Source organism: Nyctereutes procyonoides, unplaced genomic scaffold, assembly GCF_905146905.1.
Source record: "Nyctereutes procyonoides isolate TBG_1078 unplaced genomic scaffold, NYPRO_anot_genome, whole genome shotgun sequence".
Lineage (NCBI taxonomy): Eukaryota > Metazoa > Chordata > Mammalia > Carnivora > Canidae > Nyctereutes > Nyctereutes procyonoides.
Genome location: NW_026575030.1, coordinates 23,363,537 through 23,389,806, shown reverse-complemented (window position 1 = coordinate 23,389,806; position 26,270 = coordinate 23,363,537). Strand labels below are relative to the sequence as shown.

The following is a 26,270-nucleotide window of genomic DNA, read 5'->3' as shown; positions in this document are numbered from 1 at the left end:
GCGTGAAGAGCTGTCAGTCTTTTTGGGAAGGGGGCGGGGCGACTTCGGGCCCCCAGGAGGGGGCGGGTCAGCGTCGCCTCCCCGCAGAAGCTGATTGGCCTAGGCGAGGGGCCGGGGGCGGGGCCTGGTCCCGTCGGGCGCCAGCCACGTCGGACGCGGGGCCGCCCCGCAGGAAGGCCCCTCCCCGGCCCCACAATGCACTGCGGGCCGCGTCACTCGGAGCGGCGGGTCCCGGCTCGGCAGGTACGACCCGGGCGGTCCCGGCGCTCGGTCCTCCGCTCCGAGGGTCGCTGGGACCCCGGCAGGCGGCCCCTGGCTCTGCCTGCTGCCGCCGCGGCCTTCGCGACCACAGACCTTCCCCCCAGGCGGGGACCCAGCGCGTGCCGTGGGGGCGGGAGCCGGGTGGTTGGAGCCGCGGCGCTCGGGAGAGGTGGAGAGGTGCGATGCCGGGGGCTTCGTCCCCTGCGACGAGAGGGGGGCTGTGGGTCCGCGCGAACGGCGGCTGCCCCTGGGCTGACCTGCTTGGGTACATGGGGCACCCAGGCAGGGCGCTCCGGGAAGGAGAGTCGCTGTGGGCGCCCGGCGGCGGCGGCGGCGGGGGGCGGGGCGGGGACCGAGGGGGCGGGGCGGTGGGCGGGGCAACTGGTGTGGCGTAGTCCAGGGGGCGTGGCGGCGGGCGGGGGAATGTGTGTTGTGGCCGAGAGGGGGCGTGGTGGTGGGCGGGGCGGGGCCGGTGGGCGGGGCACTCCCTGGCCCCCAGTTGTTAGAAACACGGTAATCCCCTGAGGCTACTTAGGTGGCCCAGAGAGCTCGACCTGGCGTTTACTATTTTTTAAAGGCTAGGGTGGGATTTGAACCAGCGGCTTGCTTCGCGTTCTGTGGGGATTTAATTTGCATTGAGCCAGAGATCGGCCCTCGTTGGCCCAAGAGAAACGCCTGCCCTGCCTGCCCCTGGCAACTTTGGGAGAGATGTGGCCTTACAAGGAGACCTGAGCGCTTGGCTGGGCACGTGGAAGAGGGGCTCGGAAATAGGAGCCCCAGGGACTTGAATCTCTCTGCCCGCAAAAACAGCTTTGGACTTTTCTCTGCCTTAGTTTCCTGGATCGTCCGCTTGGGGGCAAGTTGGAGAGCTTGAGAAGCAGCCCCTCCTATGCCTAGACAGCCAAGGCAAAGCCCAGGGCTAGAGCGTCAGCCACCAGACGCGAGATGTTGTGATGCCAGCTAACAGGTGGAGCATCCACTTTTCTAAACTCTGAATTTGCTCACGTGCTGAGAGATTATAAGGAGTTGGGCAGTACTGGAAACAGTACCTATGCTTTCCGGTGTTGAAGGTTGTAGTTGAGCACTTGAATCCGACGTATGTGGCCATGCCCTAAATTAATGGGAAGCCTGGGCATTTCCTGTGTTGAAAACCGTGATAACAGTTTAGTGATTTGTGTGTGTGTGTGTGTGTGTGTGTGTGTGTGTGAATGAACTGATTTTTAAAAATCTACGTATATTTTATGTTGATGTTTATTTTTTAAAGATTTTATTTTATTTATTCACGAGAGATACAGAGAGAAGGGCAGAGACACAAGCAGAGGGAGAAGCAGGCTTCATGCAGGAAGCCCGACGTGGGATTTGATCCCGAGACTCCAGGATCAGGCCCCGGGCTGAAGGCAGGCGCTAAACCACTGAGCCACCCGGGCTGCCCTATATTGATGTTTAAAAGAAGCACAGGTCTTATCAAAGACTTGGCTCTGACTTTCCATATACTTGAGCAGGAAGCTTGGCTGTGTCGTGAGGCAGTGTTTGGTTGGGTTCACTGTTTGGTTAGAGTTCAGCCTGTCTGGAAGTCTGTCACTTACAAACGTTGGACTTGCCTAAATTCTTTTCTGAGCTTGAATTTCCTCAAAGGTAAAACAGAACTGATAATACCCATCTCACAGGTTATCAGAAGGCCTAAATGAGATAGTGTATAAAGTGCCTGGTAAATAGAGGGCAGTTAATGAATAATAATAATAATAATATTCTACTTTTAGTCCTACAGGGTGATGTTTCAGGTTCTTTATGTATCCCTATCAGATAGATACTATTAGTATCTTTCAAACAATCCTATGAGATACACACTAGTAGTGACCACAATTTACAGGTGAGGCAACTTGAGTGTAGAAAGTCAAAACTTGCTCACGTTTACAGTTAACACATGGTGGAGCCAGTTTTTGAACCCAGACACCTGTTCCATAGTCCATCATGTTAACTATTATGGAAAATATAAGGTGGTCTTAAGGAAAATATAAGGTGGTCTTTTATTATTTCAAAATTTGTGGCTAGATAGCTTCAATCACTGGGTTCTTGCCCCTTGTGGGTTTTAGGAGACTGATATAGCACAACGATTTGGAGACACAGAAAACTTAGGTATAAGCACCAGTTTGGGTATATATTTGCAGTGTGACATTGAGAAAGGGACCTTCAATTTCCTCATCTGTCAAATAGAGGTTATATTTCACTCACTGTTTGTAAACTGTAAGGTGCTGCACAACTGTTAGGGATTGACACATTTGTGCCTGTGTTGGGGGCCCTGTTCCTAGTTGTGGTTATAATCTACTCTGGAGCCTGAGGCTAGATGTACTGTGTAGTACAGGCACCTGTATTAGGAGTACTGAAGGCTGCTGGTAAGGTGCGGGGGTGGGTAGGCAAAACTGTAAAATAAATTCTGATTGTCTTTGGTACGCTTTCCCCTTTTCCTCTTCAAGCTCTGTTTTTCAAGTGTCTTTCTGTTAACCTGCGGCTGTACAGAGACCTTCCCTTTTCTCTCAGTCTTGCTCCCTCCCTGTGTATTACAATTAATATAGCTTTACCCCCAGTAACCCCCACTCCCAAGTCCCACAGATCTCAGCTGGCATTTTCTTTCTTTCTTCCTTTCTTCCTTCCTTCCTTTCTTTCCTTTCTTTTTTTTTTTTAAGGGTCAGCTGGCACTTTCAATAAAATAGGTACCAAGGTAGTGTTTCCCATGCAGAATACTTTGAGTGATAAGTAGATGAATATTTTCAACAATAATTTTCCAAAAAATTTAACACACATTTGGATGAAACAACAACAGGGACTCCTGGGTGGCTCAGTGGTTGAGTGTCTGCCTTGGGCTCAGGGCTGGTCCTGGGGTCCTGGGATGGAGTCCCACACTGGGCGCCCTGCAGGGAGCCTGCTTCTCCCTTTACCTGTGTCTCTGCCTTTCTCTCTCTGTCTCTCATGAATAAATGAATAACATCTTTAAAAATAAAAAAAGAAACAACAACAAAAATCTCTAATTAGGAGACAAACCTCAAAATTGATTTCACAGCTATTGCTAAGGATAGTCAATATCAATTGAATGGTCAATAAGTCAATTGAAAGACCTACATTAGGTAAATAATAATACAAGTGAGGTGTAGATATGGTAAGAATTCTGCAAATGGGGGCACCTGGGTTGCTCAGTCAGTTTATTTATTTATTTATTTTTAAAATATTTTTTAATTTATTTATTTATGATAGGCACACAGTGAGAGAGAGAGAGGCAGAGACACAGGCAGAGGGAGAAGCAGGCTCCATGCACCGGGAGCCCGACGTGGGATTCGATCCCGGGTCTCCAGGATCGCGTCCTGGGCCAAAGGCAGGCGCCAAACCGCTGCGCCACCCAGGGATCCCGCTCAGTCAGCTTAAACAGCTGACTCTTGTTTTGGCTCAGGTCATGATCTCAGGGTTGTGAGATTGAGCCTTGTGTCGGGCTCTATGCTGAGTATGGAGTCAGCGTGAGATTCTCTTTCTCCCTCTCCCCTCTGCTCATGTGTGCATGCTGTCTCTCTCTCTCTCTCTCTCAAATAAATAAAATCTTAAAAAAAAAAAATTCTGAAAATAGTACTTGGATAATTAAAGTTTGGGAAATAGCCAAAATAAGATATGAATGGTTAACCTGATATTAAATGTTTTTATCTCTTATGAAAGCATCTTGCTGGAAAGTAGATATAAAACATACCTTGTATGTTGGGTTTTGTTGATTTTTGAGAAAGTGCCTTCTTGGTGACTCATAGTCATTACCCCATGAGGTTCTGAAGAAGAGGTCAGCATCCTGTTATCCTAGGACTAAACAGTTGCTAACCACTGGCACAGTGGGAGTTTATTTTTCTCAGTTTCTACATAAATGTTTTCCCAGACCTATCTAGATTCTAATTTGGGCTTTTTCCTTTAGCAGTTGCTGTTGAAGAATGGGTATACAGGTCAGTACTCAGATTCCCTTTGAGTTTTCTGCTGTCTAAAGACATACTTTTTTTTTCGTGTTAATGGTGAGAGAAAATGGATCATGGCCTAAAAATGTATCGGTGGCCCTGATAAAACTATTGCTCCTGAATCTTCCCATGCAAATGTTAACCTCTTGATTTCCTCAGTTCCCATCAATTCTTCATTGGTTTTCCCAACCGCCACTGTGCCTTAGACCCTAAGGGTATTCTAACCTAGCTTGGCCCCTATGTGGAGGGATCCCTTTTTCTACTAGCATAGTCCAGATAAGATGGAGTGTTTTCTTTAAGGAACTGCATTAAGAATCCAAGGTAGAAAGAGAAAAGAGGGGAGGTAGTAGTTGATAGAGGAGAGATTGCTTATCCTAAAGTGGTTGAAATCCTCTACAAACCAGGCAAGCCTGACATTGTTCACGGGCAGTCATGACAGTTTCTTTTGCTAGTTTACTGGTTAGCATGTAAGGTCAAATGACTCTGGGAGGAAGAAGTTTAACTTTTTTTCCTCAGAGGAATCGTATCTACTGATAGAAGCAATTTTCTGACAACCTTTTAAGAATTTTGACAGGGAGTCTCAGTGCTGTGTTGTGCTTTTGGTTTCAAGCCTACGTGTATTGGGAATATCTGAAATGCAAGTTTGTCTAACAGTAGTTTTCCAGTTAAGTGGTGGGTGGCACAACTTGTGTTTGCTCTTTTCATCTGAATTTCCTTAATTCTGGATTGATGGTTCCTGATGGTAGGAACTAATGTCTGCCATAGTCCTAGACTATAGAACCTATTCAATAAATGTTTGTTAAATGAATGGAACTTACAGGTTGGCATTTGTTTCTTAGTATATGTTTTACAAAGTATGAATCATATCTTTCTGTTTTGAATTCATTAAAAAGAAAAGAGTAATTGAAGACTCCATAAAAATTGGCACTCTATAATAAATATTATTCCTAATATTTCTGTTGGGATCCTAGAAAGATCAGGCATAAAGGAATGCAGTCTACTTCTAAATACTAAGAATATGGGTGTTTGGAAACTATAGGTCACAACCTTGCCCTCATGTTAATTCCCAGAGTAATTGTGTTGCAGTAAACTTTAGGAAGAAAAAATTTTATATTTTAAATTTTATATTTTAAATTTATATTTAAATAATAAATGCCTAAGGATATGAAGTAAGACATTTTACTACTTCTTATCCTTAGGCTAAATCTCATAATTATGGTTTATTTTATTTATTTATTTATTCATGATAAACACAGAGAGTGCATGCGCAAGAGGCAGAGACACAGGCAGAGGGAGAAGCAGGCTCCATGCAGGGAGCCCAATGTGGGACTCAATCCCGGGACCCCAGGATCACGCCCTGGGCCGAAGGCAGGCGCCAAACTGCTGAGCCACCCAGGGATCCCCATAATTATGGTTTAATAATGAAATAAAACATAGAACAATTTTTAAGAGGAGTTTGTAGTTTATACATTATCTCTTGAAGGATCTCATCTTTTTCTTTACTGCTTTTAGAAGAGAAAAGAAACTTATTTAATAGGGGAAAAATGATTTGAATATGTCATATTGGAATGTTAGTTAGAAGATCCCATTATGGTTAAGGCTAATTTGATTGATGTGGGGTTTTTTCTGTTTAAGTGAATGGAGAAGAAAAATATTAAAGGGTAATGACATGTTAATACTTAGCTATTCCTCTCATTTCCTCATGAAAAGAGGAAAAGGGGGAGTAAATTTAACGCATTAACTTTGTTATATGGGTTAATTTTTTGTGTTAAGTCAGTTGCCATTGTAAATGGACAGTGAGGTTTCAACTTCACACGGCAACAAAAATGAGAAATTTTTTATGGTACTAATTTCCAGAGTCAGTACCAGTTGGTTTTCTGTGCCATATTTTGATATACATAACTAAGTTTTTCATTTTTGGAATGAAGTAATATTGAGCTATCTGAGAAGGACAAGTGAGGATTAATTTAGCTCTGAGATACAGTATCTTGAAAAAAGTCTATGAAATTGTTACCAAGTTTTTCAATTTTCACCATTTTCCCTACTTCTAGTGAAGCAGTATTTAGTGCGCTGTGCTCTGAAGGCCTCACAAGAAAGAGTTATCACTTAATTTCAGACTGAACATGTTTTAATTTAGTGTTTTTTAAAGTATGATCTGATCTGTAGGCACTAAGCATAGTAATTACCTGGGAATTTGTTAAAAATGGAAGATTCTCAAGCCCTACCTCAATGTCAGTGGATCAGAATTTGGGGATAGGGGGAGGTTCAGAAACCTGCATTTCTAACCAAGCTTCCAGTGCTTTTATTCAAGCTAAAATTTGAGCAACATTGAATAGTTTTTAGCAAAGTTTCTGTTTACCTAATTTCTTTCAGACCCAGCCTATGAAGTCCTTTTTATCTATCTCCATGAAGCTTGATCATAATATAATATAAGAGGCCATTATGTTTTATTTTCTGGTAAAGAAATTGAGAATGATATTAAAACCAGTATTCCTTTAGCTTTAAGGTTTATTATGAATACAATTTTTTGTTATTTAAAGATTTATTTATTTATTTTAGGGAGAGAGAGTGTGCGTAAGTTGGGGAAGGAGCAGAGGGAGAGAATCCCAAGCAGACTCCCTGCTGAGTGGGGAGCCTAACATAGGTCTTGATCGCAAGATCCTGAGATTATGACCTGAACTGAAGAGTTGGATACTTAATCAACTGAGCCACCCAGGCACCTCAATAAAATTTTTTTCCTGATTATAAAAATAATATATACCCATTGTGGAATATTATGAAAATTTAGGAAATATAACAATCCTCCATAATACTATTTTCTGGGGATAAGCATTATTATAATTTTGGCATATTTTCTTCTGGTATCTATTTCTCCATTTATCCCTCCCTTCTTCTTTTTGTCTTTATAGAAAACATTTGCGATTTTTATCCTGCGTTTTTTCCTAATTAATGTGTAAGCATTTTACCATATTACTGAACTCTTTTTCACAGACATCTGCATTATATTCCATCATAGGAGTATACTATTTTCACAGACATCTGCATTATATTCCATCATAGGAGTATACTATAATTTATTTAATACTCTGTTATTGTTGGATGTTTAGATTGGTTTTGGTTATTTCTGTGAAAGAATGTCTTTCTGTTTAAAATTTTGTCTGAAACTATTTCCATTAATGTAGGGCTATATATTTACATTATTATTGTGGTCAAAGGGCATAAGTACTTTTAAACTCTATTGAATATTGCAAGATTATTTTGAGAAGATATTTATTCCAATATTTACTCCTGCAGATACCTTTAAGAATGCCAGAAAGAAGCAAGTATCATTTTTTTTAATTTTTAAAAAAGGTTTTTTTTTTCATTTGTTTTAGAGAGAGAGCCCATGTACTGGAGGAGGAGTGGTGGGGTAGAAGAGGGACAAGCACTCCAACTTGAGTGCAGAGCCTGACTTAGGACTGGATCTCATGACCCTGAGATCGTGAACTGAGCTGAAATCAAGAGTGGGTAGCTCAACTGACTGAGCCCCCAGGTGCCCCAACAAGTATTATTTTTTAAAAGCTAACTTGTTAAGGAAAATGTAGTATGTTAGTGCTTTAATTAGTGAACCTTTGATTATTAGTGAATTGAACATTTTTACACCATTTATCAGGTTTGACTTTAATTTTTTATCTAACTCAAATTGTTCATCTTGTTTTAGGTCTTCTCTGCTGGTTGAAATGTCTATGATTTTATCTGCATCAGTCATTCGCGTCAGAGATGGACTCCCCCTTTCTGCTTCTACTGACTATGAACAAGGCACAGGCGTGCAGGAGTGCAGAAAGTATTTTAAAATGCTCTCAAAGAAACTTGCTCAGCTTCCTGATAGATGTACACTGAAAACTGGACATTATAACATTAAGTAAGACTTGAGTTTGCACCATTAGAATAATTTACTCAGTGTTTGCCATTTGCATGAAATATAAAAGTGGTTGTAGTAAAAAGTAGTGATTGGTTAGTTTAGGAAAAGTGTTCAAATCAATAATCATGTGGTTCTCAATTTATACTAAACAGTAGTCATCATATTATTGCCCTTTTTGCAGCTTCTCTGTGTTTATATCTGGCTTTAGAAATTTTTATACTTTTGCAGATCACGGATATTCTATAAGTTGGTCATTAGGTATTTATTACTTAGTGTTCTTACATGTCCAGGCAAACTGTGTAGGAAAATATAAAAATTGTGCATGATACCTGCCCTCAAAGAACTTAAATTTGTATTCTAGTGAGAGAGGATACCACTCATTTCTATTTATTGCACATGAAAGTAACACTGGGCTATGGGATAGAGTGACTTTATAGTAGTACAAGGCCTCCCTGAAAGGGTGATATTTGAGCAGAGACCTAAGAGATGTGAAGGATGCTGTGGATGAAGAGTAAGGCAGAGTGACAGCCAGTGCATAAGGCCTGTGATACTGATCAAAGGATGGAAGGAAAACCAGAGATGCTGAAGCAATATGGACAATTAATAAAGTGGCAGAAGGTGAGATCAGAAAGTTAGGAATGGGACAGGTTATATAGAGCCTTCTGGGCTGGGATAGGAGTTTGGATTGAGTCTAATGTGATGGAAAGCCAGCGAAGAGTTTTAAGCTAGAGAGCTATATAATGTGATTTTTGGCTTTGAGTAAATCATCCTGGCTGCTGTATGAAGAATGTGCTCTAAGGGAGAAAGAGTAGAAGCAGAAAGATCATTTAGGAGACTCTTAAAGAAGTTCAGGTAGAGGTGATGTTTATAACTTGAATGAGAGTGATAATGATGAGAAGTGGTTCTATTTGGGCTGTATTTTGGGAGTAGCACCAACAAATCTTCCTAATGGATTCTAGTGGGTTGTGAGGGAAAGAGAATAATTGAGTCCCCCCTAGATTTTTGGCCTAGAGGATGCCCATAATTACTTGGCTAATGGGGCTGCAATGAGTAATATTGGAGGATGTGTGTTTCAAAAATCAAGAGTTTTGTTTGAACATATTAAGTCTAAGATGTCCATTAGACATTCAGGAAGATCTGTCAGGTAGGAAGCTGGGTGTGTAAGTCTGAAGTTCAGTGAAGAAGGACAAGTATGGAGATTTAGATTTGGGGGTCAACTTACAGTGTATAATTAAAACTGGGCATAGATAAGACCCCCTTGGAGAGCATCCACATGACACAGAGGACAATTAACTCTTGAGCAGTTTGATACAGAATTTGCATACAGAAGGATATCAGATAAGGACAAGGTCCATTATATCAAGGTCCTTGATATAATTAGCAGAGGGCTTAGGTATTGAGATGACACATGAGTCATGTCCTGAAGAATTAAGATTTGGCCAAGACAGAGAAGAGGGCGTTCTAGGTGTAGAGAGGAGAGGCGGAATAAGTAAAGAATGACTTAGCCTTAGGGGTGTATTCACCTGTTTGGCCTGGTGTAGTGGATGGTGATTTAGGGATAGTTATGGGAAATGTGAGATAATTAGTGTGGGGCCAGATCCAGGATTTCCTTGCAAGTTCAGACTGAGGGATAGGAAGCTGTTACTGCAGGTTTGAGGGAAGTGACTTGATTAAAACAAAACAAAACAAAAAACCCCCAAAAAACAAAAGCAATGCTGAGGCAGTGGAATGTAAGGTGAAATGGAAACTCTGAGAAGAGAGAGATTAACCTATAATTAGGGCCTGACCTAGTAAGATGTAAGTGCAAATGAAAAAGAGAATGCCAGTTACAAAGACACTTCAAAAAGAAATGATTAAGCCTGATAAGATGGAGAGCCAGAAAGGAAGAGCTGGAATACAAAGATGACTGAAGCCGTGGAGTTGGACAGAATGAGCTCTTTGGAAAGGGTTGCTTACTCTGAGGGTGAGGAAGAAGAGGAGGGTAACTAAACACTACTTTTGAGTATTTTACTTGAGGTTTTGACTAGGAAGTCCAGTTGAGATGGGATAGAGATCTTGAAATTGCTCACATGAAGTTGAAACTGTGAGGGTAGAAATGCCCACTGAGTTTCTGAGAGGCCCAGAATAGAACCTTAGAGAATGTCTATAATTACTTAGATCAATTAGGTAATGGTAAGATAATGAGCTTTTATCTTAAACTGGGTTTTCAAAGGATTTTACTGGAAAATGTAGTGGTGGTTGATGGTTAAAATACATCTAAAATGATGTCTAATCTATTTCTGTTTTATGGAGAAAAACTTGAAACCTTTTAATATTCTATTTAATAGGCTCTTTTAGTACCCTTGGTCATTATTCTGAGTTTCAATTGATATTGTATAGGACTATAGACCTATATCAGAGTGATGGAAGATTGTTTGAACATATGTTAATTCTGACAGATATCCTAGACTTGAAGAACAACTTTTTTTGCAAATGTTTTTCCTCCTTTATTTTATTCTCTTAAAAGCAGAGTATCATGTAGTAAAAATTTAATACCCCTTCCAATTCTGTTTGTTTTGAATTCTAGATTTTGTGTTATTTCTTTGTATTCCTTCTTATTCCACAAAAGATGTGAGGTAGTTTACAAAATAATTCAAGAGCACAGAAGAGAGTATCACATAAAGGGATAAAGATAGGAGAATCATAAACTGAAATAACATTTCCTTCTGGAGATGGAAACTACTTAATCTAGTCATTTGTTGGAAAAGGACTGCAAATATTTCTCTGAGCTTCCTCATGACCCAAAGGAGGATAATGAATCATTTACAGGATTCAGTGTCCATTGAATAAAAACATTGCTCTTCACGTTCCTGAGACCTGATGTACGTTAAGAGGGACAGCATTTGAATAGCATTTTTCCAGCAGCCATAACGATGAGCTATTTATGATCTTTCTTGTAAAATTCCTTAGTGTAAGCAAATGACACAATTCAAAAAGCAATTTTATGAGAGAGTTTAGGAGTGAGATGAATCAGCAGCGGTCTAATCTGGCCTGACCTAAGAATACAATTTAGAAATGTCTAAAGGAATAAATAGATTACATGGCCTTTAGAACCACACATAGAAAAGCCTCTATGCATGTTATTTTTGTAACCAAGTTTTTAAAAGGGATTGAATGGAGAAATTTTAGTTCTAGTTCCTGACAAGAACCTGGGTTTTATGTTTTCTATCATTGATTAGAGGACTTGATTATTTTCTAGTTTATAGAGGTTTCCATGCTGTATGACATTACATTTAGACTAATTATAAAGTCACTGTAAAATTGAGAGTTTATATGTTACCTGAGTTAAAGTTCCCTTGTGACACCTCTTTTTCTGTCCATGAGCTTGCCAGATAAAACTCACAGATCTGCAGTTATAACATGGCACAGCCCAGAACTGGCACAGGCTGCCCATCTGCCTTGTTGCCTGGCTTATAGCCTTCTTTTGAATCACCTTCTTCTTGCTACTACTATTTCATTTCTCTCATGATCTCACTCCTTACACAGATTGCCTGTAGAACTTGACTTTTTTTTTTAATCATTTATATTTTTCTTATTTTAAATTTATTTTTAAGTTTTTATAATTTTTCTATATAGTTAGATAACTTACAGAGATCATTATCTGTTCTAGCTTATAAATGATTCCTCGTCTTTTAACATTGTGGCTTTCAAATACGTATAAAAATTGAGGTTGTCTTTGCGGAATACCAGTGAGAACCAAAACAAAGTTAAGTATGTAATTATATGCTAAATCAAATGGTACCTCACGCTGGAGTCTAGGTGAATAGGTAGAGGAAGACCATAGAGTTTGAGGAGAAGAATTAGGGTAACATTTTAAAATTAAGAAAATTCCAGGGCGCCTGGGTGGCATCTGCCTCTTGATTTCAGCTCAGGCCATGATCTCATGGGTTGTGGGATCAAGCCCCACATTGTTTGAGTCTCTTCCTCTGCCCCCCACTCATGCTCTCTCCAATAAGTGAATCTTTAAAAAATATTTTTAAAGGTAGAAAAAAATTAAGAAAATTCCTTTAATCCCTCCTCCCCACAATGTGTTGGGAGAATAATGAACATCAGATTGTAGTGGCTGAGTAGTGAGTTCAGCTAATGGAGCCCATTCTGTGCAGCTCAGGCTGGCACAATGCCTTGCACATAGGTTACTAACTGCTAAATGAGGGATGATTGTTTTGGGGGTATGGCAATGTTCAGAGTTGCCATGGAGTTAAGTCTTCACTTTCTCCAAAATACTTCAGTTTGGCTTGTTGATTGGTGGCTGGTTGGAGGATGCATAATCTAGTTTTGTGATTTCTTCTCATTTTACAGTTGAATCCTTGAATGACATGGGTTTGAACTGCACGAGTCCATTTATAAGCCAATACTTTTCATAAATACAGTACTGTAAATGTTATTTTTAAATAGCATTTTCCTTTATCTTCATTGTATGAATACAGCATATAATATAACAAAATGTGTGTTAATTGTGTTTTGGTAAGGCTTTCAGTCATCAGTAGGGTATTAGTAGTCAAGTTTTTGGGGAGTCTAAAGGTATGCTGATTTTTGACTGTGCAGGATATTGACATCCCTAACCCTAGCATTGTTTAAGGGTCACCTGTACATAGTGATGCTATAGTTCTCTCTGTGTAAAAGTTTAAAGAATTTATCTGTTTCATAGTTGAAGGATACTTTCCTTAAATTGTCATAAATGTTTAATATATAAACCTATGTCAAAACTTAGGAAACACAATGGCTAAAGCAATAATTATGAATCATATGAAATTAAGTTGTGTCATATGAAATCTTAAAATTTTGAGATTGGTTTTGGAGATTTGGGAATCATAGTGGGACATTTTGAGATCTCTTTAAACATTGAGATACCGATCTTATGAAAATACAAACGTCTTTGGGAAGCCAGTCATACTCTGTTGTGAATTTTAATGCAAGAAATAAAATTTCTTAATTTTCCCACTGAATTCTTCTGAAGTCTGATAATGCCTGTGAGCCTTACAGGTTCTCTCTTTACCTTAGTCTCTACTTTTTCCATATTAGTCCACAAACTGCTACCTCTAGCTGGGAATGCTATTTTAGGCTTACCTACTTTTTGTTTTTAGTTTCTGGCAGTGCTTTTCTTTCAGTTTTTGGTGTTATTTTCTGATTACAGGAATAACAGCTTCAACAATGACCCCGGTCATTAAGTGCCTGCAGTTGCCAGGCACTTTTCCTATGTTATTCAGTTTTGTAACAGTTCTGTGATTGGTTAATAAATAGGGCTCTTTCCCATTGTCAGTGCAGAAACAACTCACACTAGCATAAGCAAAAAAAGGGTATTGTGAAGGAGAGGCGGGCTTCTAAAGTGGCTGGAGCCAAGGAACACAGATGTTATCAGGAATCTTGCATTTCTCTGCTCTCCTTTTGCAGATAGCTATTCTCCATATATTGGAAAACACTCTGTACAGGCAGCTGCAGGCTTACTTCATTTCGGCTGAGCAACCCCTCAGGTTAATTATTACTGTCTTAATTTATTAATAGTTTGCTATATACATTGTTATTTAGCATGCTACAAAATGCAGTTTTGTTTCCTAGTTTTGTATATTGGTGTTTTAAGTGCTTTCCCAGCACCATAAGTGCCTGGCAAGCAGAGATTTTGTCTTTGAAGTCAGAGCCTGTAGAGTAGAATGCTAGACATATGCTAGGTGCTTTGTTATTGCTTGGGGAAGGAAGATCATTGCTTTCACTAATTGTTTAGTTGGTGTAGCAGGCCACAATTGTCCTAATGTTGTTAGTGTTTAATTGGTGTGTAGAATTTGACACTTAATAAAATCAGATACCAGAAAATGCTTAATGTTTAAGCATTTTTATTGGATCTTAGAAATCACTTGAGGTATGGCTTGCTTGGATACCTGATAGAATTAGCTTTTTAGGGAAGTGATTTGAAATGGGTAAATACCCTCTATCTGGAGTTTGAATTTCTGTCAGTCTTACCTGTTCAAGACATACTTAGTCATGGAAGGCCCTGAAGAAGATGCTAGTGTGTATGCTGGGGGAGGAACCAAAGAAGTAATGAAGTTGGATAAATTCCTTGGCCTGAAGACAGTAGCTATAAAGACCAAATCCTATTGGTACCAAGGCCAAGAAGAAAAAGGGAAGTAAAAAAATTGGAGCAAAGTAGGAAGAAAACAATGGCAGTTTAAAAATTGTGCTCAAGGTGAGGAAAAGATGTGTGAGGTTAGTAATGTCTGTGATAAAAGGATAGTAGACATATCTAACATAGTAATTCTACATGGTATCTGAGAACATCTTTGTCTCTAAAGTAGGAGGATGTTGAAAACTCACTGACCTGAACCCTAAAGCCTTCTGGAAGAGGAGGTGAAGTTGTATTCCGGTCTGTAAAATTTAGTCAACTATTTATTGAACTTCTTTATGTAGATACTTTGAATAGATAACTGCTGGGCTGTACAATTATATGTGCACAATATACTCAACAAATTAGTGTATAAATGAGTAAATGAATGATGTCATCTTTGTACTCATTCACTAAATTTATTGAACACATTTTGTGTACTAGACCCCAAATATTCTAGTTGCTAAGAATATAGCTGTGAGCTCTATAGAAATGATCTCTGCTCTTATAGAGCATAGATATTAGTGAAAAACATTACAACAAATAAACATAAATATATAACTACAAACTGGATTAGTTACATGAAGAAAAATAACAGCTACTATGGTATGACCCAAGGGGTGGGATCAATTTATTTTTTTTAACGATTATTTATTTGAGAGAGAGAGAGAGCACGCGCGTGCAAGCCTGAGTGGGGGGAGGAGCAAAGAGAGAGGGTTAGAGGGAATCTCAAGCAGACGCCCCACTGAGCATGGAGCTTGATGTGGGGCTCAATTCCACAATCCATGAGATCATGACTTGACCCAAAATCATGAATCTGATGCTCAGAGAACTGAGCCACCCAGGTGCCCTGTGCCGGGGTCAATTTAGATTGTATGCTCTGGGAGGAACTTTTAAGTCCAAGAAGGATGAATAGGATTAACCAGGTCAGAATTGGAGCATGGTAGAGATAGGGTTGGGTTGGGAGCATTGCAGGTGAGGAAGACAATTTGTAAAGTTTCTCAGACGTTGGGAGGACTGGGAGTAGGTTGGTATCCTTTGGATCTGAAATAATACTTTATGTGGCTAGATCGCAGAGAAGGAGGGGTAGAGTGGCACAAGAAGTAGAGAAGTTGGCAGGGCTTCCTGAATATCCTGATACAAGTTCCTAAATCCTCAAGTTTCATTTACTCTTAATTAGAGGAAAAAAAATAGAGATTGATTTATGGCTTGAAAAAGTGGAAAAAAAAAAGTTGGTGAATTAAACACATAGTTGGTTTATGTATAACATAGGGAAGTTGGTGTTGTGTTGGAAAAGAAGGGATGCTTTGGAGTTAGAACTAAGTTTGACCCCGCTCTGCTTCTAAAATGTTGATGTGGCCCTGGTAAGCTACTAAAAATCCCTGAGCCTCTGTTCCATCATCTGTAAAATGGAGATAGTCGTGCCTCTTTACTGTGAGAGTAAAATTAAATAGAATACGTAGCTAAAGCCCTTATTAGCAGGGGGCCTGGTTCAAACTAAAGGGTCAGTAAACTGTACCTGCCGCTGTTACTGTTACTCCTCCTCCTCCTAATGGACAAGCGAATGCATGCACAAACTGGCATACCTGTAGTGACTTTAGGCAGTTTCATATGAGGAATTCTCAGTGAGAGGATGGGAATCTTTGAGTTTGTCCCCCATGATAATTGCAAAAGCCAGAAATCTTTTGATAAAGAAGGCTTGTATGTATTGTTGAAAAACTGCCTTTGCATTTCAAAGAAAGACAATAGCATATGACTAAGTTCACTATGAAAAACCATAATATTATAGAGCTCTTTTTGGCCTTTTCAGAGAGTATCACATAATTATAGTAAAGGCTTTGGAAAAAAGACTGAAAATGCTGACATTTAATCTTAAAAACACAAGCTTCCTTTTATTTCACAAATAATTCTCTAGTTAACTAAGTGCAAGCAAGAGAAACTGGGATAAATTGTCGTGTTTGTGTCTGTGGTTAACTCCCCCCCCCCCCCGTGGTTCACTTTATCATTAATATGGAAATACAGTAAAATTCTACTGTAACACAAAAAAATGAAGTCCAAAAGCTTCAGTCATATTTGTGGAGGATAATGAAACAACTCCTAGGGTAGCTCCTTGAGTGTTGGGAGTGTGTGGAAAGAATCACCAATTGTGTTTTATCCCAGCTCAAGTTCCTGGGGCGGGGGGGGGGGGGGTGCAGGGCAGAGGTAGGGTATATTTGGATGCTAATGACATGTCAAAGAATTTTTATAATGATGGTAAAGATTTTTTGGAAAGAGAAAATGGCTTAAGAAAACCATACTTTGCCCTTTGGTTTAGTTATTCATTTCATAGAAAAATGCAATATGCATGGCTAAACTTTTTTGACTATGACTCATAAGAAGATATTTCAGTTTGTGAACATTACCTATAAAATAAGAAACTAAAAAGTTTTATACATTCCAATATTTTCTGTTATGTTCTATTTCAATTTTTAGGAAAATGCTTTATGTGGTTTACTACACTAATTTTATGACCTTCTAATGGGTCACAAGTTGTAGTTTGAAAAACATTTCATCTAATGACTGTGTTAAGTGAACTTCAGAAAGGAATTCTAGGTTATTTCAGAAGCTCTAAGTTTCAGAACTTACGGTGTTTCCACACCATTAATAATAATGAATAATAGGTACCAATCCCACATCATTTGGTCTTTTGAGAGAGAGAGAAAGATAGATAAATGCATGAACTCTCACTGAAGGATACATAAGAATTTAATAATAACATGAGTTGGGGTGCCTGGCAGGCTTGATCAGTAGAGTATGTGCTCTTGATCTGGGGGTTGTAGGTTCAAGTTCCACATTGGGTGTGGAGATTGCTTAAAAAAATCCTAAAAAAAAAAATAACATGAGTTGCTTGAGGAACAGAGAACTGGGTATCTTTGGGTGGAGGTAGTGGTAAGACGCTCTTTAAGTACTGAATTTCTTTTTTCATTCTTTTAAAATTTTGAACCATGTGAATATATTCTATACATTAAATTTAAAATACAAATTCTGCTTCTATATTATTAGAGAAAAAAAGAGGGGAGGGGGTCTCCAGTATGGATCAGGGTTTGTTCAGTAAAGATTGCTGTTAGAGATTAGCAGTGTCTTTCAAAGGAGCGGGAGATAATAACCTATATGATATGTTTGCTGTGACTGATCTAGAGGAGCTACATGGACAGTTCTATAAAACAATGTTTAGATGATTTACTAGGGTTAATTTGTGTAACATTCTCTGCTTATTGAGGGGATTATTAGTAGAACATGACCAATTTGAACATTTCAGTGCTTGAAGTTTTAATAATTTTTAATTTCTTATTTAGAAATAATTTCAAACTTAGAGAAAAGTTGTATAAATAAGAATGACAAACATAATACCTATCCCCAATTTCACATTTTGTTAACATTTTACCCCATTTAGTTAAATATCATTATCTGCCTCTTATTTTTGTCTAAATCATTTGAGAGAAACTTAAAATACCACGCCCTTAATTCCTAATTACTTCGAAGTGTATTTTCTAAGATTAAGGATACTCTCTTAACTGGCATGGTTATCAGCTCTAGTAATATTGACATCATATTTTAATCTACTTCCTGTTTTCCATTTTTGTCAGTTGACCAGGGATGTCCTCTACGGCATTTTTCCCCCTTTGTGGCACAGGATCCAGACTACTGTTACGTATTGCATTTAGTAGTGTCTCTTTAGCTTCCTTTGATCAGAAACATTTACACAGCCTTTATTTCCTTTCTACAGCGTTGAGATTTTTAAAGACTATAGCTCCCCTGCCTTTTAAAATTCAATGTTGATCATTTCGATATTCTTTCATGATTAGATTCAGATTATGCATTCTTGGCTAGAATACTTTATAGCTGATATATATTTCTGAGGCTATCACAACTGAAGGCACAGAAAATCCATCTATCCCTTATTAGTAACGTTAAGAGTACTCAGTCAAGATGTTGTCTAGTTTCTGCTGTATAATAAATATTTTCTCCTTGCAACAAATAAGCAGTCCATGGGAAGATATTTTAAAACCACACAGAATTTCCTGCTCCTCACCAAAAGTTCCACCTAGACTCACCTTTCATTGATTGTCCTTGCTTGACCCAGTCTTTACTATACTGGTTGCAAAATGCTGATTTTTCCAGTTCTAGCGTTATGTATACATTTACCAATTTGTACTCAGCATTCTGCTGTAAGCAAGAGTTCTCCTTTCTATCCCATTTATTTTATTTGTTCTTGTTAAAAACTCCTAAATTACTCTTACTTCCCCAGTGGTTCATAATTCATTATTATATAAAGTAGGGGACTTGATTCTGGAGTCAGTGGATGACTTTAAGAGGTCAATGACCAACCTGAAATTGTGAGCCAGATTTTGTGTTGTTTGGACAGTTTTCTGAGGAGAGTGTCTGTAACTTTAATCAGAATCTCTAAAGAGTTCTGGATTCAAACAGGATTAAGTTCCACTAGGTTGAATAGTTAAATGTTAAGCTATCTGTAACCCTTACATATTTGTATATTTTCCCCTGCTTTCTACCCCAAGTGATAAATCACTTAAGTGTTAGAATTGTACTGTATGTCCATCTGTAGGTACTATTCCATTTTTTTGTCTACTGTTTTTAACTGCAACTGAAAGTAGTATACTTTGGTTTCTTTAATTTCTTTTTTGCTAGAATATATGATAAAATGTTAGTATCTTCATTGCCACTGTAGCAGCTGTTGATGGTATATAGAACCAGTCTTTGGAAGCAACGAATTACCTTGATTTAATTTGAAATTTTAAAACCAATGTTTTTTACACTGTAGTTTTATTAGCTCTCTGGGAGTGAGCTACATGATGTTGTGCACTGAAAATTACCCAAATGTTCTGGCCTTCTCTTTCCTGGATGAGCTTCAGAAGGAGTTCATTACTACTTATAACATGATGAAGACAAATACTGCTGTCAGACCATACTGTTTCATTGAATTTGGTAAGGGCCTGATTTTTTTTCCTTTTCATTATCCTGTCTCCATCCAGTCATAAGAGATTTTTTTGTATAATACTGGGGGCCAGGGGAAAAACTCAGAAGATTTTGCTACCTTGCATTTGATAGAACAATTTGACAAATGGTCTATAAATTATGGCAACTTCTTCATTTAGGTGCCTATTAGAAAAAATTGTGTTTGAGCTGTGGAGGGGATTGTGATTATTGGCACAAAGAATTAATCCCAGAGGACTGTTTCTCAATGAGAAATTTAAAAGAGATTCAGAGTTCTGTGTGTTTATGTGATAATCTTTTATAGTCTGCTTAATGTAGGATGGAGGTTGGCAAACATTTGCTGGAAAGTACCAGATAGTACATATTTTAAGCTTTAAGGACCATATGGTCTCTGTCACAACTACTCAGCCCTGCCATTGTGGCTTGAAAGCAGCCATAGGCAATACATAAATGAATGAGTATAGTTATATTCTAATAAAACCGTATTTACATAAACAATCAGCAGGCTCAATTTGGCCTTGGGCAGTAGTTTGCTTGACTCCTGCTGTAGGAGAAAAAAGTAAAACCAAGTTATAAATAATGAAAGTAAAATTGGAAGATATTTAGAAATGTCTTATTGATTTCATTAAATTTGTTCTTTAAAACATACATTCTAATGGTGTAAGCAGTAAATAAAACAGGTTTATAAGAACATGTAATTTAAAGTATATATTCTTATGTAATTGGTAAATACTGACAGACTTAATATTTTATGAGATATGGTTCCCTATAAAAATTAAGACTTTGGTTTAAAATTAAAGCTGTTGGGGATCCCTGGGTGGCGCAGCGGTTGGGCGCCTGTCTTTGGCCCAGGGCGCGATCCTGGAGACCCGGGATCGAATCCCACATCAGGCTCCCGATGCATGGAGCCTTCTTCTCCCTCTGCCTATGTCTCTGCCCCTCTCTCTCTCTGTATGACTATCATAAATAAAAAAAATAAAAATAAAATAAAATTAAAGCTGTTTTTCCCTTTTTTTTTTTTTTTGGTAAAAATGTAATTATTTGAAGTGAATAATAGAAATAAAAAAAAAGAATAATAGAAATAGTCCTACAGTTATGTAGTGTTAAATCTTTATTGTATTTGTAATTATTTCTAGAGTATAATTTCTAGAGTAAAACACTGATGACTCCATGTATATTAAACACAAATAATATTAGAATATTCTTTTTTTTTTTTTTTTTAATTTTTTTTTTTTATTTATTTATGATAGTCACAGAGAGAGAGAGAGAGGCAGAGACACAGGCAGAGGGAGAAGCAGGCTCCATGCACCGGAAGCCCGACGTGGGATTCGATCCCGGGTCTCCAGGATCGCGCCCTGGGCCAAAGGCAGGCGCCAAACCGCTGCGCCACCCAGAGATCCCAATATTAGAATATTCTATGGCAAATTAAATAGTTTGAATAACAAACTGTCAGTCTGCAGAACTTATTCCATAAATGTCACACTCTCAAATTAATTAACAAATGACTGCAAGGAAATTTATTTTTTTATTTTACATAGATAACTTCATTCAGAGGACAAAGCAGCGATATAATAATCCCAGATCTCTTTCAACAAAGATAAATCTGTCTGACATGCAGATGGAAATCAAGCTGAGGCCCCCTTATCAAATTTCCATGTGTGAACTGGGGTCCGCCAATGGAGTCACCTCTGCATTTTCTGTTGACTATAAAGGTGCTGGTAAGATTTCTTCTGGTGAGTTATGGATCTCAATTATTTCATTAAAAAAAAAAAAACTTTTGTAAGAACTGAGTAATTCTTGTAAATTAATTTCTTTATCCTAATATTTTAAAGCAAGTACATAAGATAATGTAGAAATTAAAGTAATTCTTTGTCCCAGTGTTTTATGTGGTAATCTACCAGATATGTGACTAATCAGAAAAATACTTTTAAATAGTAATCTTAGAGGAACTCTTTGCTAGGGAAACATTTAAGAATTTTTTGTGTTTCTTAAATATTTCTTTATAATTTTTTTCAAGAGATGAATAATAGTATTAGTAATATATGTTTATGTACATGTAAAGTGCTTTGCATTATGTCAAAATAGCTATAATCAAGGCCAGGTTTCTTGATTATCACAGAAAATGGGATCATCTACCCAACCCTTCCCTCCCAAACTAGAAACGCCACACTCAACAGCTGTGACAGATTGAAAACCACGGCTTAAAAATGGAAACCTTATTATTATAAAAAATAGCATATGCCATTTTTGAAGTCCTTGTTTAAAAAAATTCCCTGTAGTACAACTTTTTTGTCTAAGTTCTGTGACTTTTCCCTGCTCTTCAGCCAAACCAGGGTAGCACTTCAGAACTTTGAAATTAGCAACTCAGTGTCTTTTCTATCCTATTACTCTGATCGACTTCAGATATAATCAGTTTCCTTAGCTTTTTGTTCTATGATGTTTTGAAACCCTCCCCATTCTGGAAGCTGCTTCTGTATGTGCTTTAGTTTGTTAGTATTCTTTAAATGGGGCATTTAGGACTGAACACAACATTTCTTGGTTTGATTAATAGAAATTATGGAAGAAAGAAGGATACAAATTATAGTAAAATAATCCAGTCTGTTAGGAAACAAACACAAAAACAAGGTCAATACCAGTAACAAGCCCCAAGAGAGAGGAGGTACATCAGTACTCAGAGTTGTTATATGTTTTCTAAAATATCCAATTTCCAAGAAAAAATTACAAGACATGCAGAGGAAGAGTAAAGTATAATCTATATAGTAGGGGGAAACAAAGCAGGCAATAGAAACTGCCTTTGAGAATGATCAGATGTCAGATTTAACAAATAGTTTAAACCATTATAAGTGTTCAGAGAACTAAAGGAAACCATGATTAAGGTATGACCACGATATTGTATCAAATAGACTATATCAATAAAGACATAGAAATTATAAAGAAAAAGAACTAAATGGAACTTCAGGAAGTGAACAATACACCTGAAATAAAAAATTTACTAGTGGGGCTCAAACGTAGATTTGAACTGACAAAGATAGATCAATAGAGATTATGTAATCCAAAGAATAGAGTTAATAAGAATGAAGAAAAATGAACAGAACCTCAGGAAAATGTGGCGCGCCAACATATGCATGGTGGGAGAACCACAAGGAGAAAAGAGAAAGCAGAACAAGTATTTGAAGAAATAATGGCTGAAAAGTTTCCAAATTTACTCAAAAACATTACTCCTCCAGGAAGCTCAGTGAGTTTCAAATAACCATGTAAGCAATCCACAAATAGAAGAGTCATATTAAACATGCTGAAAGACCAGACAATGAGAAAATCTTAAAGCCAGCAAGAGAAAAAAAACTTGTTACTTACAAGATTAACAGCTGACTTATCAACAGAAACAGCAGAGATCAGAAGGCAGTGGGACAATATGTTCAAAATGATCAAAGGAAAAAAAACAAAACAAAACTGTTGGTCAACAGCAATTGACTATGTCCACCAAAGCTGTCTTTTAAAAATAAGGTGAAATAAGGACATTTGCAGATAAGCAGAAGCTGCGAGAATTGTTGCTGGTAGACTCACCTTACAAGAAATACTAGAGGAAGTTTTTCAGGCTGAAAAGTGATCCAAACAGTAATTTGAATCTACACCAAAAAAATCAAAGAGCAAGAGTAAAGATAATTGTACAACAGTCATTTTTCTTCTCTCTTTTGTTGACTGATGTAAAAAGCAATTGTATAAAACTGATGTATTATTGAACCTATACATGAATTGTAGTGTATATTTTCCATAACAGCACAGAGGAGGTGGGTGGAAGCAAAATTGCATTGTGCTAATGGAAATGATTCCAGGTGGTAATTTGAATCCACAGGAATGAATGAAGAAAGCCAGAGTGATAAGAATTCATATTAATAAAACTTAGAAAAATATAATTACTGTGCTTCTCTTAGCTTCTTTAAGAGATGTAAAATTAAGTAAAGTAATAATTATAACAGTGTATTTTGGGGTTTGTAATGTTTATAAATGTAATATGTATACAACAATACCACAAAAAGAGAAGAAAGGGAATAGAGCTACATAGGAATAATGTTTCTATAGCTCATTGGAATTAAGTTAGTATATATAAATATGAAGCTATTTCTGATTAGATGTTTATGGTAAGTCCTAGAGTAGACACTAAGCAAATCACTCAAAGTAGTGAATGAAGTTCATTAAAGAAATTAAAATGCTGCAGCATAAAACATTCACATAATGCAATGATAGCAGTAAAGAAGTAGAGCAAAAAAGGGCATGAGACATATAGAAATAAGTAAAATGGCATATGTAAATCTGCTATGTCAATTAATAAGATTGGATTTAAAAATGTGAATGAAACATTCTAGTCAAAAGTTGGAGATTATAAAAGTGGATTAAGAAACTAAAAAGGTAGAAGTCGATTGAAAGCAAAAGGAATTTAAAACCCATATAATGCAAATAGCAACCAAAAGAGAGGTGGAGTGGGTTTTTGATGTTGGACAAAATGGGTTTTAAGACAAAAATTGCTACTAGAGATAAGACATTTTATAATGATAAAAAGCCAATCCCTTAAAGTATAACAATTTTAAACATAGATGCATTTAACAAAGCTCCCAAATACATGAAGCAAAATCTGCCAGAAATGAAGGAGAAATAGACAATAATGGTTGAAGACTTAATACCCAACTTTCAATAATGGATAGAACTAGGCAGAAGATAAATAGGAAACAAGATTTGAACAATGCCATAAACCAACTAGATCTAACAACTACAGAACACTCTGTTCAACATCAGGAAATGTAGTCTTTTTACAAAAAAATTTATTTATTTATTTATTAGAGAGACAGAGTACAAGTGGGTCAGAGGGAGAAGGAGAAGCACTCTTTGCTGAGCAGGGAGTTTGACATGGGGCTTGATTCCAGGACCTCACGATCATGACTTGAGCTGAAGGCAGATGCTTAACCAGCTGAGCCACCCAGGCACCCCCTAGAAAATATATTCTTAAGTGCAGATGGAATATTCTCTTCCAGGATAGACGTTATGCTATGCTATTAAAAAAAAAAACAACATAAATTTAACAGGCTAAGAATAATACAAAGTAAGTTCTATGCACTGGAATGAAATTAGAAATTAATAACAAAAGAATTTGAGAAACTCATAAATACGTGGAAATTAAACAATACACTCCTAAATAATGAATGGGTCAAAGAAGAAATCAAAAGGGGGAATTTATACACGGAGATGAACAAAGATGAAGATACGATATAACAAAATGTGAGATGCCGCTAAAGTTGTATTTAGAGGAAATTTTATAGCTATAAATACCTATATTTTTTAAAAAGGAACATCTAAGGGACACCTGGGTGGCTCAGCAATTGGGCGTCTGCCTTTGGCCCAGGGCATGATCCCAAAATCTGGGATCGAGTCCTGCATTGGGGTCCTTGCATGGAGCCTGCTTCCCTTGGCCTGTGTCTCTGCCTCTCTGTGTGTTTCTCATGAATAAATAAAATCTTTAAAAAAAAAAAAAAAGAAACATCTCAGATGAATACTTTAACCATCTGTCTAAAGGTACTAGAAAAAGAAAAGCAAATTAAACCTAAAATAAAGAGGAGGAAGGAAATAACAAAGATTAGGGCAGAAATGAAAATGAAATAGAAAATAGAAGAATAGAGAAAAATCAATGAAGCCAAAAACTAGTTCTTTGAAAAGATTAACAAAATTAACAAACCTTTAGCTAGATTGACCAAGGGAAAAAGAATTTATTAGAATCAGAAATGAAAAGACATTTCTGCTGATCTTACAAAATAAAGGATTTTAAAAGAACACTGTGAACAGTTGTATGCCAATGAATTAGACAACTTTGATGAAATGGGCATATACTTAGAAATACACACTACTGAAACCGAGTCAAGAAGAAATAAATAATCTGAATAAACTGTATCCAAGAATAGGGATTAAATTACTAATAAACTGACAGGGATGCCTAGCTGGCTGAATGGGTGGAGTGTGTGACTCCTGATCTTTGGTTGTTGGGGTAGAGATTACTTTAAAATCTTAAGAAGGAGAAGGAAAAGAAAAAAACAAACTACTGACAAAGAAAATCCTAGATTGAAGTGGCCTCACTGGAGAATTTTACCAGTTTAAGAATTAACCAATTCTTTAGAAACTCTTCCAATAAATAGAAGAGGGGGAATGCTTTTCAACCCATTCTTTGAGGCCAGTATTCTCCCATTTCAAAACTAGATAACATCACAATAAATTTACAGATTAATAGTATCTCATGAGTATGGACAACGGTCCTCAACAAAATGCTAGCAAACCAAATCTTAGCCACATAAACATTACTATATACCATGATCAAGTGAGATTAATCCAGGAGTGCAAGGTTGGTTTAACATCTGAAAATCAGTGTTATATACAATATCAATAGAATAGAAACCAAAATCCCCTGATCATCTTGATAGGTGAAAAAAAAAGCATGTAACAAAGTCCAGCAGTCTTTCATTATAGTACTCAACAAACTAGGAATTGAAAGAAACTTCTTCATCCTGATAAAAGGTATCTACAAAAAACCCACAGCTAAATTCATATGTAATGGTGAAAGACTGATGCTTTCTTCTAAGATTAGAAACAAGTCAAGGATGTCTGCTCTCACTAGTTTTTTTTTTTTTTAAGATTTAATTTTTTTTTTAAAGATTTATTTGTTTATTTGAGAGAGAAAGAGCAAGAGCAAGTATCAGGGAGGGGCAGAAGAAGAGAGAAACTCAGACTCCATGCTGAGCGTGGAGCCTGAAACTGGGCTTGATCTACAACTCTGAGATCAGACCCAAGCTGAAACCAAGAGTCAGATGCTTAACTGACTGTGGTACCCAGGCCCCCTTCGCTAGTTTTTTTTTTTTTTTTTTTTTTTGCTAGTTCTATTCAGCATGATACTGGAGGTTCTAGACAGGGCAGTTAAGCAAGGAAGGGGCGGGGGAGCATCTGATTGGAAAGGGAGAAATAAAAT

General features: G+C 37.6%; 1 protein-coding gene across 5 annotated transcripts in view; it reads left to right on the top strand.

Annotated features, from left to right (window-relative positions):
* The first annotated feature begins 208 nt into the window (after positions 1 to 208).
* The window catches only part of SEC22A (SEC22 homolog A, vesicle trafficking protein), a 65,096-nt gene continuing 39,034 nt past the window's right edge, over positions 209 to 26,270 (top strand). Inside the window, exons 1-5 of one of the 5 annotated variants that reach the window (XM_055316384.1) lie at positions 223 to 243; positions 1,095 to 1,228; positions 7,942 to 8,142; positions 19,095 to 19,258; positions 20,806 to 21,000. In XM_055316384.1, coding sequence (XP_055172359.1) covers positions 1,215 to 1,228; positions 7,942 to 8,142; positions 19,095 to 19,258; positions 20,806 to 21,000 — 574 coding nt within the window. In that variant the 5' untranslated portion in view covers positions 223 to 243; positions 1,095 to 1,214. The other 4 variants (XM_055316383.1, XM_055316385.1, XM_055316386.1 and 1 more) reach the window with 4 other exon arrangements.